At 36.2% G+C, this 15401-nt stretch overlaps 1 protein-coding gene across 3 annotated transcripts in view; it reads left to right on the top strand.

Moving 5' to 3' along the window:
• Window positions 1-15401, top strand: part of myo6b (myosin VIb) — a 52430-nt gene that overhangs the window by 14735 nt on the left and 22294 nt on the right. For 2 of the 3 annotated variants that reach the window (XM_084096907.1, XM_084096906.1), the window contains exons 11-21: window positions 2449-2629; window positions 4804-4948; window positions 7180-7337; window positions 8589-8680; window positions 8942-9014; window positions 10244-10371; window positions 11668-11763; window positions 11973-12143; window positions 13026-13064; window positions 14038-14131; window positions 14785-14915. In XM_084096907.1, the coding sequence (XP_083953033.1) occupies window positions 2449-2629; window positions 4804-4948; window positions 7180-7337; window positions 8589-8680; window positions 8942-9014; window positions 10244-10371; window positions 11668-11763; window positions 11973-12143; window positions 13026-13064; window positions 14038-14131; window positions 14785-14915 (1308 nt within the window). Of the gene's footprint in view, window positions 1-2448; window positions 2630-4803; window positions 4949-7179; window positions 7338-8588; window positions 8681-8941; window positions 9015-10243; window positions 10372-11667; window positions 11764-11972; window positions 12144-12458; window positions 12550-13025; window positions 13065-14037; window positions 14132-14784; window positions 14916-15401 lie in introns of those variants that run through there. The other variant, XR_014603975.1, reaches the window with a different exon arrangement.

The raw sequence follows: 15401 nt of genomic DNA, 5'->3' as shown, positions 1-15401 counted from the left end.
AGTTGCAGCATCACCGTTTGCCTCGAATGCCTCAAATAGAATTAGTTACCCTCAGAAATTAGTTCACATCTTTGATGAATTATGTAAAGTGTAATAAATTCCAGCGTTGTTTTGTTGTGTTTGCACACGGCCCTCTCTGGAGACTGAGCCTATCAATTGATGTTATTGTTATCAAGGGCCATTATTATAAATCATCATTGTGTTGAATCCCTGTGGAGGTGATGAGATATTCATTAGCTGCTGTTTCTGCCAGTGCAGTAGTTCATTTGCTAGCTCAACACCGTCTGTTTCACTTCATTTTCAGATGAAAATCTAAGATTATTTTCTTACCCCAAATTCACAGATGGTTCTTTTCTTGTTGTTGTTTTTTTGTCTCCTTTTTTATAATCCTTGAACAATTGAATCTCATAATGATTTTAGGTCGGTATTAAAATATGCAATCCATCTTTAATTGTGAATCAGACTCTGGTCCAAAACCTAATGAGCGGTCTCATGTCTAGATAGTCTTTTAAGACTGCATCCTAATCCTAACCAAGATGGAACCTCTTAAATGACTAAATGTGGACTCTTTACAAAGGCAGCAAGTCTGCGCCACAAAAATAGAAATCAAATTGACTCGACTTACTGTTGATTCCAAGTGTTAGATTAGCATGCTGCTAAACTAACAGCATGATAATCTAATAAGCATAAAAATACAAAGCACACATAAACATTAGTTTTAAAATAGTTTTTTTTAACATTAGTATTTAGCGATACTCTTTGGTATTGAATTAGATTTCAGTGTATTTATGATTTTTGTTCAACGTCTTGTTAACCATCTTGAATTGAATTGTACTCAGTGCATTCAGGGATTGCCTTCCGAACAAAAGATATGTACGAGGCTGCTTAAAAATTTAAACAATACTATGTTTTTATAATCGCTTCAAACTACAAAGCCTCCCCTTGTCAAAGACAATATTCAAAGGCCCCCCAAAATATTTCCCGTACATATATATATTCATATTTACAGAAACTAGTAGCAGTATTTCAAAATAATAAAATAAAATAATTATAAATTATAATTGAAGAGTTCAGATGCAAAAGCCTCTAAGTGCCATTTGAAATTTTCTTCTAAAATGATCATTTTTATCAAGCTTGTATATTTAATTTCAGTAAATTCACTTAAATGACAATTAATGGGTAATTTTCATTGCCATTTAAGTTAAATTACTGAATTTAAATATACAAGCTTGATAAAAAGGATAATTTTAGAAGAAAATTTCAGATGCCACTTAGAGGCTTTTTGCATCTGAACTCTTCAATTATATTCCATATATGTTTTTTTTTGTTTGTTTGTTTTTTGTCATTTGGGATTACAGTTTTTTAACTCACAAATAGCAGTTTCTCAGCAATGTCTACCGACATATTTTATAGCTTAACATAACCAGAAACTTTTATATTCATACATTTAAAAAAAAAAAAATTAATATCCATGACTTTTCCAGGTCTAGAAATCACACTTAAAATTTCCCTCATACAGTACATCCAGGCTCTCCAAGACCATGAGAACCCTGGGGTTATGAATAAAAATGAGGGAAAAATTTTTAAATCATAAATGCAATCTTATATATTGATTTTTTTTAGATGTTTTAGCTTATTTTAAAGCTTGGTTTGTCATTAAAATGCTGCCTATGTAGGTTTTGGAACAGAGCTTCACTCTTCTAATAGCCATAATGTTTATGTTGATATTTTTGTAACTGAATATTGTGTGTCTTTGCCTTCCCTGATCTTCTTAAAATTCAGGATCATAAGGTGATGTTTTACCAGTTGTCCTTCTTTCTAAATTCTTTTCATGCTTTACATTCTTTGGCTTTCTGGGTTTCTGTGCATGAAATTGATCATTTGTGTGTGCATGGGTCTGCAAGCTAATGTGCATGAGGCTTTCTAGTAGTTTTGTAAGAGGTGCTTGTAGTCATGGGTATGGAACAGCTTTTAAGCTCTAGCGTTGGTCAGAGTGGTGTGATCTGTTGTGTCATCAGACTGCAGATTATCGATACGTCAGTGACCTAAAGGCATAGTTTGCCCCAAAATAAAAATGATGTCATCTACTCACCCTTGTATCCTTTAAACACAGAGAAGTTTTGAAGAATGTTTATGTTGCTCTTTTCCCCATACAACAGCAGCATAAAGCGTTCCATAGAAAGTCATTCAAGTGTAGAATTACATAAGGGTAAATAAATTATGACAAAATCATCTTTTTTTCTTCTTTTTTTAAATATAATATAAAAAAGGAACTTCTGACACACTCTGATCCTCAGGTGTGGTTTGATTTCCTTTCCTCCTTTTAATCAGAGATCTAGATCTGTATACAGTCCTCCAGTATACATATCTGATCTTCTGAGGCTCGTGTGACGTGTGGATGTTGTTGATTCTGGAACCGTTTGTCTTGATGGTCCGTTGTGTTCGTAGCATGGGAAAGTGGGTGCTCTGAAGGACCCTCTGCTGGATGACCTGGGAGACTTCAACAGGATGGTGGTTGCCATGAAGAGAATCGGCCTGGATGACACAGAGAAGCTCAATCTCTTCAGAGTGGTGGCTGGCGTCCTTCATCTCGGCAATATCGACTTCGAAGAGACAGGAAGCACCTCTGGTAGCCATTCATGTAGCATCTGTATAAAAATACCTTTATTTGATGACCTAACCTGGCATGATGCGACAACTTTCAAGCGTAAAGTAAATTTCTGTCCTGCATAAAGTGACAAAATCACATTAGAACATGTTAAATATAAAAGCAGTAAGATTTAATTTCTGGAATGGACTGTCCATCACGGAACTAGAAACCATGCAAACAGACAGTAAATGTTTTGTGTGTCAGTTGCAGTCGCAGTTAGGACAAAAAAGAGATAGAATTTATCGCTTTTTGCTTCATCATGTCACACTTGGATCAGAAATATTCGATTTCCTTCAGGTTAAGAGACTTCAAAATATGACCAATTTTTCTTTTTTTATATACAGAATTTGCACTACCTGCATTCAGTCAGGGAAAAGTCACTGTTGTCTGAAGTGTTATTTTTTTTTTTTAGCTCATCCACTTGCTGATGTTCTCCTCATTAAACTCCCTCACCCACCCACACACACACACACACCTTCTCCAACTCAAAAGACTTCATTAGGGAGCTGCTGTGGGGGTAAGGGGGCTTCTTCTAGTGTTACCAGACTTGCGCTCCGGATTTGTTTTCCTGTTCTGCTGAAGGTATAACACCTTTTACTGCTCTGGCCTACACCATTTCCCCACTCACAATGGAGATGCTGGCCTGAGACACCTTTTAGCTGGAAAACATGGAGCCTAATGTTATAGAGGTGTTACAGGAGACCTGAAGACTATTATGTATGAACACTTATTTTTGGAAATGGCAGAGATAGGAGATTGAAGGAGTGTGCTTTTATAGATTTGTTTGCACACTTTTAGCTCTTAGACTGCGGTCAATAGGATGCGTCACATAACGTGATTTTCTTGCATCGAGCCATAAACTGTGATGGGTAATTTGGTAGTCCTGTTCGTGTTTTATATGTCTATGGTCCTATTAAGCCTGGTGATAAAAGTTATTATATGCAAAATAAAATGACAGATACATCACTGAGGATGCGTCCCAGTGCATCCATGAGATGTTCCTGCATAGACAGTCTTTCAAATTATTTAATACAAATTACATTTCATTTATTTTTGTAAAGGAAAATAAAAATACAACAAAATACTCAAAAGTCATTAAATACGTATTTTAAATGCATGTTAAAAATACTGCCCATCTCTGGCTGTGGAAAATTATAAGTGATCTAGGAGCTTTATTTAGCTTTTTACAGTGGATGCCATTGATAACACAACGTCAATCCTTCACAGCCTCGCTTTCATACCTGTCATGGCACTTCTCTGAATAAGGTCTATAATGGAGAAAAAACTCAGTAAAAGAATGAAAGAAAACTTAGGTAGTTTGGCATAATCTTGTATTATGAGGAGAAAAAAAATTATGCAGCAAAAACAAAACAAAAAATGGTGATATCATAAAGAGGACTCCTGCAGACCCTCATGACCATTTGTCAAAATCAGTAGGTCTCTTAAAATATCAGATAATTTGACCTTTTAGGACATGGCAAGGTTCAAGTTGTACTACAAAAAAAACAAAACATTATATGTATGTTTTTTTTGTACGACCTGAAACTTTTGGTTGCACCACAATGACATTTTAAATGTAAATTTTTGTCAAAAATTGTATTAAAGACTTAGTTCACCCCAAAATGAAAATTCTGTTATTAATTACTCACCCTCATGTTGTTCCAAACCCGTAAGACTTTCGTTCATCTTCAGAATACAAATGAAGATCTTTTTGATGAAATCTGAGATCTTTCTGACCCTCCATAGACCGCAACGCAACAACCACTTTCAAGACATTGTTAAAATAGTCCATGTGACTCCAGTTGTTCACCTTGTTGAAGCTTAATGTTATGAAGCGACGAGAATACTTTTTGTGTGCAAAAAGCAAATAACAGACTTTATTGAAGAATTTCTTCTCTTCTGTGTACAGCGTAGGAGACTGACACAGAAGAGAAGAAATTCTTCAATAAATATATACTGATTACTTTTATCTTAGTCTGTAGTTGACTGACATATTTTGATCTAATTTGACAATGAGAGAACAGGTCATTAACAGCTACGAATGTATCAGTAAATTGAAAAACATTAAGAATTTTGTACTATGTAGACATAGCATAAGAAAAATAATGAGACAAAGTTTTAAGATGACCATTATAATTTGCATCTGATCTCAGGTGGCTGCATTTTGAAGAACCAGTCCAGTCAGACTCTGGAATACTGCGCTGAGCTGCTCGGCCTGGACCAGGACGACCTGAGAGTCAGCCTCACCACCAGGGTCATGCTCACCACTGCAGGGGGCGCCAAAGGCACAGTCATCAAGTGAGTGACCCCATATGTTTACCTTAACATCTGCTCAGCCAGTGGCCAGGGGGCAGCTTGTTTTGTTTTAGGTCTGTAGTTGCATCCAAATGATGATCAAAAGACAAATCAAAAGTCAGCACAGATCCCTGCTTGGTATTTGACACACTCTCCTCATCTTAATCTCCCTGCGATGCAAAACGTCTTCTAGTATTACATTTCATCATTTCGCCCCATTTGCATTCACATAACTAAATGAATCCTCTGGTCGCCCGCTCACAGACGAGAGGAGAGCTGAAAATAGCTAATCGCAGCTTTTCCATTAGAGATATGGTCAGTTTAATCAAATGTGGCAGAGACTAAATTGGCTGAGGGGTCGTAATAGTCTAGTTGCCATCGAAAGTCTTCTGATTTTTTTTTTTTTTTTTGATTACATAAGAGAGGAGGCCTTGAAGGTATCAATGAGCTTTTTCCACACCACTTCTTCTCCTAATGGTCAAAGATAAGACTCAGGTTTGCAAGTTTGTGAAACAAAAGCCCAATTCTTCTCAGCTTTCAACATGTAAAACCCACAGTCCAATTACTGCACACACCAATTGTCAAAGGGGAGAGGAATTGGAAAAACTTGATTGCCTCGATTGAATCGTATGCTCCGTTCTCTGTTGCCCAGGTGGGGTTTTATATTCTGTGGCGTCTGAATGATAGGGCAGCGCTCGGTGGATTAATATTTAACCAAGCACAGATGCCGGACTGGGAGTGTTTGCACTGCATGAATAATGGATGTTTGTCTGAGGGAGTGGCCTAGGGTCTTTTAGGTATGATGAGAATCAAAGTCACAGGAGGTTTCACCCTCTTCATTTGACTGGGAACAGATGCACAACCACGTACACATGCAATATGCATTTCATGGAAAATTATGGAGACTGTATTCAAACAAGGCTACGGTGACCCTTACAATTCACATCGATAGACACCGGAGAGGGCAGCAGCTTGTGCCTGACAGAGCTTCATTTCAGAGCCGCATTGTGATTTTTAAAAATCTGTTAAATGCAACAAAAGCAGGTGACATTGAGAAGGAAGAGTGCAGCAGCCTCTCGACTCACACGCTACAGAGGGAATACATTAATAGCATAAAAGCGAGTTAATGAAAAGCAATCTCGCAAACTCGAGATCGAAGAGATTATTGTGAGCCAAGACCAGCTTTTATTAACTGTGCAGGCAATAAGAGTCACACAGCAGGTATTCCCACAGCGGGACAACATCTTCAAGAGAGCAAGAAGGTTTTTATCATCCAGTTGCCGGTATCCCTAAACCTCCTGAGGATTGCGGGGAGCCACTGTGGCTTGTGATTATGAGCTGCTTTGCTTTAACAGGCGTGTGTTATTGAGATTTATTGTGTTTTCATGTAATATCGCTTGGCTGTTGCATTTAGAGCCCTTTAAGCTACACCGGGATTTCAAGTGCTGTTTGTATTGCGTATATACATTTATCAAAGTATCCACTGCAAAATATGTTTGAATTGAACCTTTTCCCTGTACAGTTTTTAGTTTAATTATGTAATCAATCTTCTGGAGGACCAATTAATTGGTTTTTATACACTTGATGAAGAACAAAGATGTTGGAATATATATAGATATTTTTGCGTTAAAAGTAGTTTGGGCCTTTTACACCCAGTTATTTGCATACTATAAACATATTTTCTTGCATAGTCTTAAGAATTTGTGTAATTGTCATTTGTGGAAACAAGAAAATATTTGCCGTTAGCACTCAGAAAAGCAGAAAATTGTCCCAATTTACCTTTGTCCCTATAAATACATGGCACACACACACACAAACCCCCCCGCCACTAATTTCCTCTCTTATACTGTTACCAAACAATTTCACTGACACAAAAAAGACCTCAATTATATTTGTTTGTCCTCTGACTTTATTTGACCCGACAATAATGTGTTTAGACTGTAATACAGAGGTGATTTATTTATTTTTTTCAGCAGCCTTGAGCATCTGCTATCAAAATGGAACTGAGAGGAAAATAAATTAAATTTTGACTCAAAATTATTTCTCGTTGGAATTCTGCTTTCCCCTAAAGTGTTTTTACATATTTTGCTTGGAATGCTTAAACAGCAACTATCTTAAGAGTGCAAAGTTGGACGGAGTATATCCAACAGAATGGACATGTATTGATGAGGCGACATTAGCAGAAGCCTTGGCCCAGATTTTGACTCCTCCTGTCCCACTTTGCTCCTCTCCAGGGTGCCTCTGAAGGTGGAACAGGCCAACAATGCCCGCGATGCTCTCGCCAAAGCCGTTTACAGCCGGCTCTTTGATCATGTGGTCAAACGGGTCAACCAGTGCTTTCCCTTTGATACGTCCTCCAACTTCATCGGCGTGCTGGACATCGCTGGCTTTGGTGAGCTTGTGAGATAGCCGCAATGGACGGGTCACGTTGTCTTACACTGAATCTCAGTGGCTCTTAAATTTTCAAACATGTCAACCTAAGAAATTATGCATCTGAGAAATGAGACAACCTAGTCTTCAATACAGTGAGCTCCAAACATTTGAGACCACTTGCGAAACATCTGGTATTATTCATTTTGATTGGGAACTGAAGTAGTGCAGAATCTTAAATATTTCTCGTTCATTTTATGTTTCAATGATTTTTAGTTAAAAAATGATTATTATTTTTTTTTAATCCTTTATTTTCATGTTTAAGTTAGATTGTGATTCCCTGATTTTCCGTGTTGTCTCAGACTTATTGACCCTACTATATGTAATGTCAGAGTTCTTTCTGAGCTATTTTGACTAGCTTAAAACACTTAAAAATATCCTTGGTTACATATAAATTAAGATGTCGAAATAATTTGTCAAAAATTATAAAACATATTTATAAAGTAATTAATTACTGTATTTAATTTAAGTACTTTTCCAAAGTAACAAAGTAAGGGTTTTTTCTATAATTTAATTACAGTTACTTCTCATGTGATTGCATTAAATACTTTATGGAACAATTCTATATAAAACAATAGTGGATTTAACATCAAAATTTAACATCTAATCTTAAAATGTTTGTTTTTAATGGAACCTTCTCTCTATGAATACTTTGGTCAGTTCAAGAATTATTTATGCAATTTTATATTATTTATTTGAATGAATTAAAAGAGCAGTTTTATAAGTAATGCAATACTTTTTAGAGAGAGTAATTAGTACAGTAATCTAATTACACTGTTGAAGATGTTAATTAGTAGCTAGTAATTAATTACTGGGTAAGCATGCTATAGAATAGATATCTATGGGAATATCCATTTTAAGTGCATAACTGTCACTTTTTTTTGTTTATACAAACTGGAATTACTTCCCACGATAACAGATGCTGTCTGTCAATAGAGTTTAGCTACTGTAACTGTGACTTGAAATATTCCATTTATGTTAAACTTTAAAATAAACATAGCATAGAATATGACTGATTGAATATATAGAAGACGTAGTGATTCACTAGCTATTAGCATGTCTTATGCAGAAATAAGGTTGAGAATATGTGGTAAGATTAATGATAATTGCTTCTCACTAACAGTGTTTCTGTAATAGTGTAACTGCTAAATGCCTTTAGAGACATACCAAGCGCATGAATCATAAAATGCTTTTTTTTAATATTCCTGTTCAGAGTATTTCGAGCACAACAGCTTCGAGCAGTTCTGCATCAACTACTGTAATGAAAAGCTGCAGCAGTTTTTTAATGAACGCATATTGAAAGAGGTGAGTCATGAATGTTATTGGGATTTTTAGTATCGATCAGTGACTCATAAATATGCCCTCCTTAAAACTAACAAATGAAGCTATTTCATCTGTATGTATCTTTTTTTTCAATTGCAAGCATATTACTCTTCCGTTTTAACAGTTCCAGTTTAACTTCTTTTGAGATGCTCTTGTTCCAGCAGATTAAGTTAAGCATTTTCTCACTTTCAGCAAAAACCAATGCACATTTACTTTGTTTTTGTTTTTCCTCTTCCTTCCCAGGAGCAAGAGCTGTATCAGAAAGAAGGCCTGGGAGTGAATGAAGTTCATTATGTTGATAATCAGGACTGCATAGGTAAGTGTCCCTTCGGCACTGAATAATGATCTTCCTCCATTTCAATCATTACTGGATGCACTACGGCCCATACATGACAATATAAAGTCCTCCATATGCGGAAATGCTAGGGGTCTAAATCCAAAATGTGTTACAATGCAAATGTAATTTCTTCTCAAATTATGGCCTTCAAATGATGATAACATAGTTATTTGTATACATCGCCATGTCTGTTAATCTCTTGACAAAACATGCCGAAGATTAATATTCCAGCAGAAATGCATGCTGGGTGCTTGAGATAACACAGGATTGAATCCTGGGAATGACCTCTTTCACTCTTGAGCCCACTGGAGAGGGTTTGATAGATAAGATGAAGAGGTCACACTGTTTTAGTTTTTTGATGCCAGCTCTAAAAGTGATCTCTCGAGCAGTGCAGTCCGAACCAAATCACCCATCAGTAACAGGAAGTCAGTTCAAACTCAGGACACACTGTGAAATTTTCCCCGGTTCACTGAATGCAAATACCATCACCAGACCGAAGTCTGCTGTCTGAAGGTATCAGATTCAGAACCAATACCTTTTATCTTTTAAGTCGACCTGCATTTTAACCCAAATGATTTATCGAAGATCTTCCTATGCATGCCAAAAGAAACCACCTATGTTTTTTTTTGCCCAAGCTGTCACAACTCAACAGCTTGTGTGAGTTTGCACAGTATGCAGGTGGCTTGACACAACATCTCGCCTCTGATGTGGTGTCTGCTGTGCAAAAAGTAGGAACGCGACACCTGCATTGCAGATGTCACTTCTGTTCCGAGGGGAAAGACTTGCTTTCCATTTATCAGCTCTGCTTTTACTAATTCTCCTGATAGTGATGCAACACATGTCCTTGTGACTTCCAAATGGACACGCCGCTCCTTTCCCTGCACGTCTCCTCATCAATCACCTCACATTTATCCTCGGGTGTCTGCTCATGCAAATACATGACTGCGCTTGCATCCGCACCTCTCTCACCTGTGCACGTCTCAGATGAATTATGCATACAACGTATGCCTTCACACTGATTATCAAAAAGGTCCATGTGTGCCCACCGACTTTGCATACGTCCATTAAACTTGCTGAGTTCTACTTCATTTTGTATAATATCTTCTGCTGGGAGATTGAATATATTAAATCACTATTCACCTCGTTTTCGTTCGCATAAAACTTTGTGTCGTCACTCCAGAACTCTTCTCTGTGACTTTGCTTTGCAGATCTGGTTGAGGCAAAGCTGGTGGGTATCTTGGATATTCTGGATGAGGAGAACCGTCTTCCCCAGCCCAGTGATCAGCACTTTGCAGAGACAGTTCACAGCAAGCACAAAGTTCACTTCCGTCTCACTGTAAGCTATGGCTTGGTTCTTTTCAATAGCCAAGTCTATATATAGCAAAGAAAAGCTGCAAAGTCTGCAGTATAGTGTTGTACAGCATCTCAGAATAAAATATTTATTTATAAAAAAAATATATATATATATATATTTAGTTCTGAGCACCAAATCAATTTTCACTTTCTGCATTTTGACTGGGCCTTCAGTGTCATTTTGAAGTTATCTTAAAATATTGTTAAAAATAGTTGCCTAATATGTAGTGGAAGATGGAGTAAGATGCCCCCCCCCCCCCCCCCCCCCCCCCCCCCCAACACACACACACTTTTAATTCTCCTTTTGACTGTAGCTGTCACTGAATCTCATCTTAGCACATTTATTTAATAGCGATTCTCTTATTAATCTTGAACATCAGAACATTGTTAATGTATGTATTGTGTTTTGATTTGAAGTGAAAAGTTAAAGTTAGACCCTAGGTTTAATAATTTTTGATGTATATTTCAAACATCCTAATTTTTCATCATAACCTGCTGGATAATTGAAAATAATAGACCATATCTATAAACATTATATTGTTCAATTCCGATGTATCTTTTTTTTTGAGTTCATTTGATTTGTCATTGTTCAACTTAATTGTCAAAATGCATACATTACCTTAGAATTTTTGATTTAGTATTTCAATTTATTTACGCCTTTAAAAAAAGAAATCATAATATGTAATTTACATATTATGACCTGGGTAGGGCAGTCAACTTTCTATAGTTGGAATAGATGGCCCTTTTTCATGATTTTCAATTTTGTGTTAAAAGAATTCAATTAGCTATTATTGCTAATTTACATTAACAATATATTGGATGAAGCATTATTATTGGCTAACATAATGAAATTAAAAATTCACACTGTTCTTAAGGGAGACATCGTCCCTCATCTTACTGTATATTTCAACATGACTTATTACAGCAAACATGCCTTTTTGTACCTTTTTAGTTTGTTTTTTTAGTTTAATAAAGTAAATAAAAACTACAAATATACATATACTTGTTTGCCATTATATTAGGCTACAGAGCTTTTGGAGTAATTAATGTGCATATGTTTATTAAAAATGTCATGATGCATAATTAGACTCCATTTTCTTCATGTAAAATATTATTTGTTATTTTATTTATTTTTTATTTATGTGATTTATATATGACCTGGGCATTTCTAGTTTTTATGTGATTCACCCTGACCTTCCATCAATATCAAGACCCAAAAATGAAGGAAATCATAACCATACAGCTGCAAAGATGGATTCTCTGTGGGCTGTTTTTTCAGGTGCCTAGGAAGTCAAAGCTTACAGTCCACAGGAATTTGAGAGATGATGAAGGTTTCATCGTAAGACATTTCGCTGGTGCCGTGTGCTATGAGACCGTAAGTTCCCAATTCACTCAGTTCATTCTGAATTCTTTTATGTATAGAAACCATTGTGTTGTTTTATTTCTGTAATGTGATTTTTCCACACTGTAAAAACAATTGGGGACTTGGGGGAATCCCTTTGGTAAAGTTTTTTTTTTTTGTGTGTGTGGCTGACTTTGTGTTTATTTCTATGCCCTGTGGGTTTTGTGTATGTGTGTGAGCAGACCCAGTTTGTGGAGAAGAATAATGACGCCCTCCACATGTCTTTGGAGAGCCTGGTGTGCGAGTCGAAGGACAAGTTTGTGCGGGATCTCTTTGAGAACAACTCCAATTCCAAGGACTCAAAGCAGAAGGCTGGCAAACTCAGCTTTATCAGTGTGGGAAACAAATTCAAGGTGAATCTACCCTTTAGCTTATATTCTCATGATAGCCAGAAAACACACATTGCCAAAGGCATTAATAAGTCTGAAGATATGACAAAAAAAAATTAAGCCCTCAAGACTACAGGCTTTCCTCAGATCAGGAGTTCCTCAAGGCTTTGTATTTGGACCGCTGTAGATTTTGTTTTACGGGGCTATACGTTTTCTTTTTGTTCTTCTTCTTGGTAGTTGTAGGTTTTAAAAGCTTTTGTGAGAGACAATTGATATTTTACCTGGTGATCTAATTCCTTTCCTTCTAACTTTTGCCCTTTCTCAATCCTCCTTTCTTAGACCTTCTCCTGTTTCTTCAACCTTTCCCTGTGAAAAGTTCTGGTGCTGAAATAAATGTAGAAAGAGAGAAAAAAACTGAAGCTTCTGTAGGGTAAGCCTGGCTGAAATATTCAGTGCCAGCACCACAGGGTAACCTGCAACCTCATAAACAAATGTTGATCTTAAGTTTCTCCCACCCTTCTCCTTCACCCACTTGGTCCATTGCCATGTCTTTGTGTGAACGTGGCTGCCACATTTTTAGTCTCTGCTGTAGTTTTTTCTCATGTCATTGCTGAAGAAATCACACACAATGAATTCATACTGTTAGGGAGCTCTCACTGTAAACACATCACCATGTCATTTATGTCACCATCACGATAAGATAAAAGATCTTTGTAATTGGACCAATCACCAGTGTAATGCATGTCTTTTACTTCCTGTATGTGTCAAAATGTGTAATACCATATGCATGGCAGTACAACTCTACAACTGTGTGTTTAAAATTATTATTTTTTTTTAAAAAAAGATGCTCTTAATTCAAATTTACAGGATTCACTCTCACATTTCTTTTCTGATCAAATTTCATAGACCCAACTGAATCTTCTACTGGAAAAGCTTCGCAGTACAGTGAGTAATGAGTTTAATGTTATTCATTTGTTATTTTAAAAATGTTAGCCACTTGTTTTGATTATTACTGAGTGTGTCTAATGCATGCCGCAAACCAGGCGGCACAGCAAAAAAGGCAAAATGACAGTTGCTGATATATGGCACTGGTAAATGAAACATTAAAGCAAAAAGAAAAAAATGTGGTTGTTTACTTCGCATGACTGTATCTACCTGTCTAAGTTGGCCAGAATATGCTGTATGGACTTTTTCACAGACTGCGATGATGCAAAAAAAGTAAATCTAGCAAACATTTTATATTTTATTTTGTTAAATTAATGTTATATTATTCTGGCATTAAATAACAAATAAACTAGTCAAGGCGGCTGTGGTGTATTTTTTTTTTTTTTTTTTTTTGCCATATTCCTTTCCTCTTTTGGAAAGTTGTGGAAACACAAATAATGTTTACTGTGTTCTCCCATTTATACTACTGTTCAAAAGTTTTTTACATTTATTCAGCAAGGATGCATTAATTTGTTTCAAATTAACAGTAAAGACATGCATAATGTTACAAAAGATTTATATGCTATTTCAAATAAATGCTATTCTTTTGAATTTTCATTATCAAAGAATCCTGAAAAAACATGCATCACCATTTCCACAAAAACATTAAGCAGCACAACTGTTTTTAACATTTAGAATAAAGAGAAATGTTTCTTTAGTACCAAATCAGCATATTAGAATAGTTTCTGTTTCTAAAATGCACCTTTGGTGAGCATAAGTGGTGAACAACATTTAAAAAACCTTACCAACCCCAAACTTTTCAACGTGTACCTCTAAAAAAAAGTTTACCTTTATGTTCCAGTCCTGGATATGTGAAAAAGGTCCATTCTAGACCAGACCCTATGGCCATTTAGCCAAAGGGCTTGTCATGCTGACTATACATATAATATTGTTGTTTGTTCTCTGTTCACATGTAAAAACTTCTCATGTAAAGGGCTCTAGTTTCATCCGTTGCGTGAAGCCTAATCTGAAGATGGTGAGCCATCAGTTTGAAGGAGCTCAGATTCTGTCTCAACTGCAGTGCTCGGGTATGTATATGATTATATAGGTGTATTTTTTTCACTTTCCAATTCATCTCGCAGCCCTTGTGGTAATGCTTCAAATATTTCAATTTGATAAAACCCTCCACAAATACCCAGCAATCATCAGTTGGAAGTGCCTTTTTTTTTTTTTTCTTTTTTTTTTTTTTTTTACAAATCCCGATGTTGCCTATGGAGTGGCCATATTAAATGTGAGCTCCACTGATTTTTCATTATCTTTTGAGGTGGCGTTACCACAAGAGTGTTTTGAGGGTTATTGTGTTTAATAGGATGTTTGCAAAGTTTTAGAAATAAACTTTCAGGCAAGAGACATAAAAAGAGTAGTATAGCCTAGAAGTTGCACTGACATGTTATTTAGCCAATTAGTTTGATACCTTTGTTGACTAGTTGTGCATTACATGAGGTAAATGTAGACTCATCAACTTGTCAATTACTTGCCTACTAGCAACTAAGTACTCGTGTCGTGAGTTTTGTTGACAAAGGCAAGCTCACAGTGTTCAGGTACAGGTTGACTGCACATTACTAAGAATAAGATGTTGAATCTTCCTTTACACTTGGTTCATGCTTTAGCTCCAGCCTTCAATGCAGCAAACCCTGTATCTTTACTGGCTACATTATCTGTATTTCTTCTCTCCTCTCAGGCATGGTATCAGTGCTGGACCTGATGCAGGGTGGCTTCCCTTCCCGAGCTCCGTTTCATGAGCTCTACAACATGTACAAGCAGTACATGCCCAACAAGCTTACAAGGCTTGATCCTCGACTGTTTTGCAAAGTAAACCTTTATTGTTTATTTTGATCTTTATCATTGCATGTCATTCTATTCTGATTGTTTTTCATCTGTTATTCTTGTGTACGTAATTAGGATTAGTATGATCGATAATAGCTTGCTGGATTATTTTTAGAAAAGACTATATGACCTTTCATATTATTTTTCCAAAGCACACACAGAGTAATCCCTCATTGATTTCCATGATAAATTATGGTGGTTTGTCATCAGTAGTTACAGATACATTTGGAAGTCAAACTGCATTTTAATCATACACCCCGCGGTTAAATATAAAGTATTTACTTCATCATAAAATGTAAAATTGGATTCCATGCTAATACAGTATATGAGCAGGCTGCAATTAATGATTGATGGCAATTATTGAAAATTTAATTATAGCATCATGCTTGTAATGCAATGTCTAGAGAATAATCAAGGCTCAGCAAAAAGTTTTTTTTTTTCTGCTTTCTCTGCCAGGCCTTTAGGACAGAT

The sequence above is a fragment of the Abramis brama genome (assembly GCF_963993115.1).
Source record: "Abramis brama genome assembly, chromosome: 21".
Lineage (NCBI taxonomy): Eukaryota > Metazoa > Chordata > Actinopteri > Cypriniformes > Leuciscidae > Abramis > Abramis brama.
The sequence above is the reverse complement of the archived record's forward strand: the minus strand, read 5'-3'. Positions and strand labels throughout refer to the sequence as shown.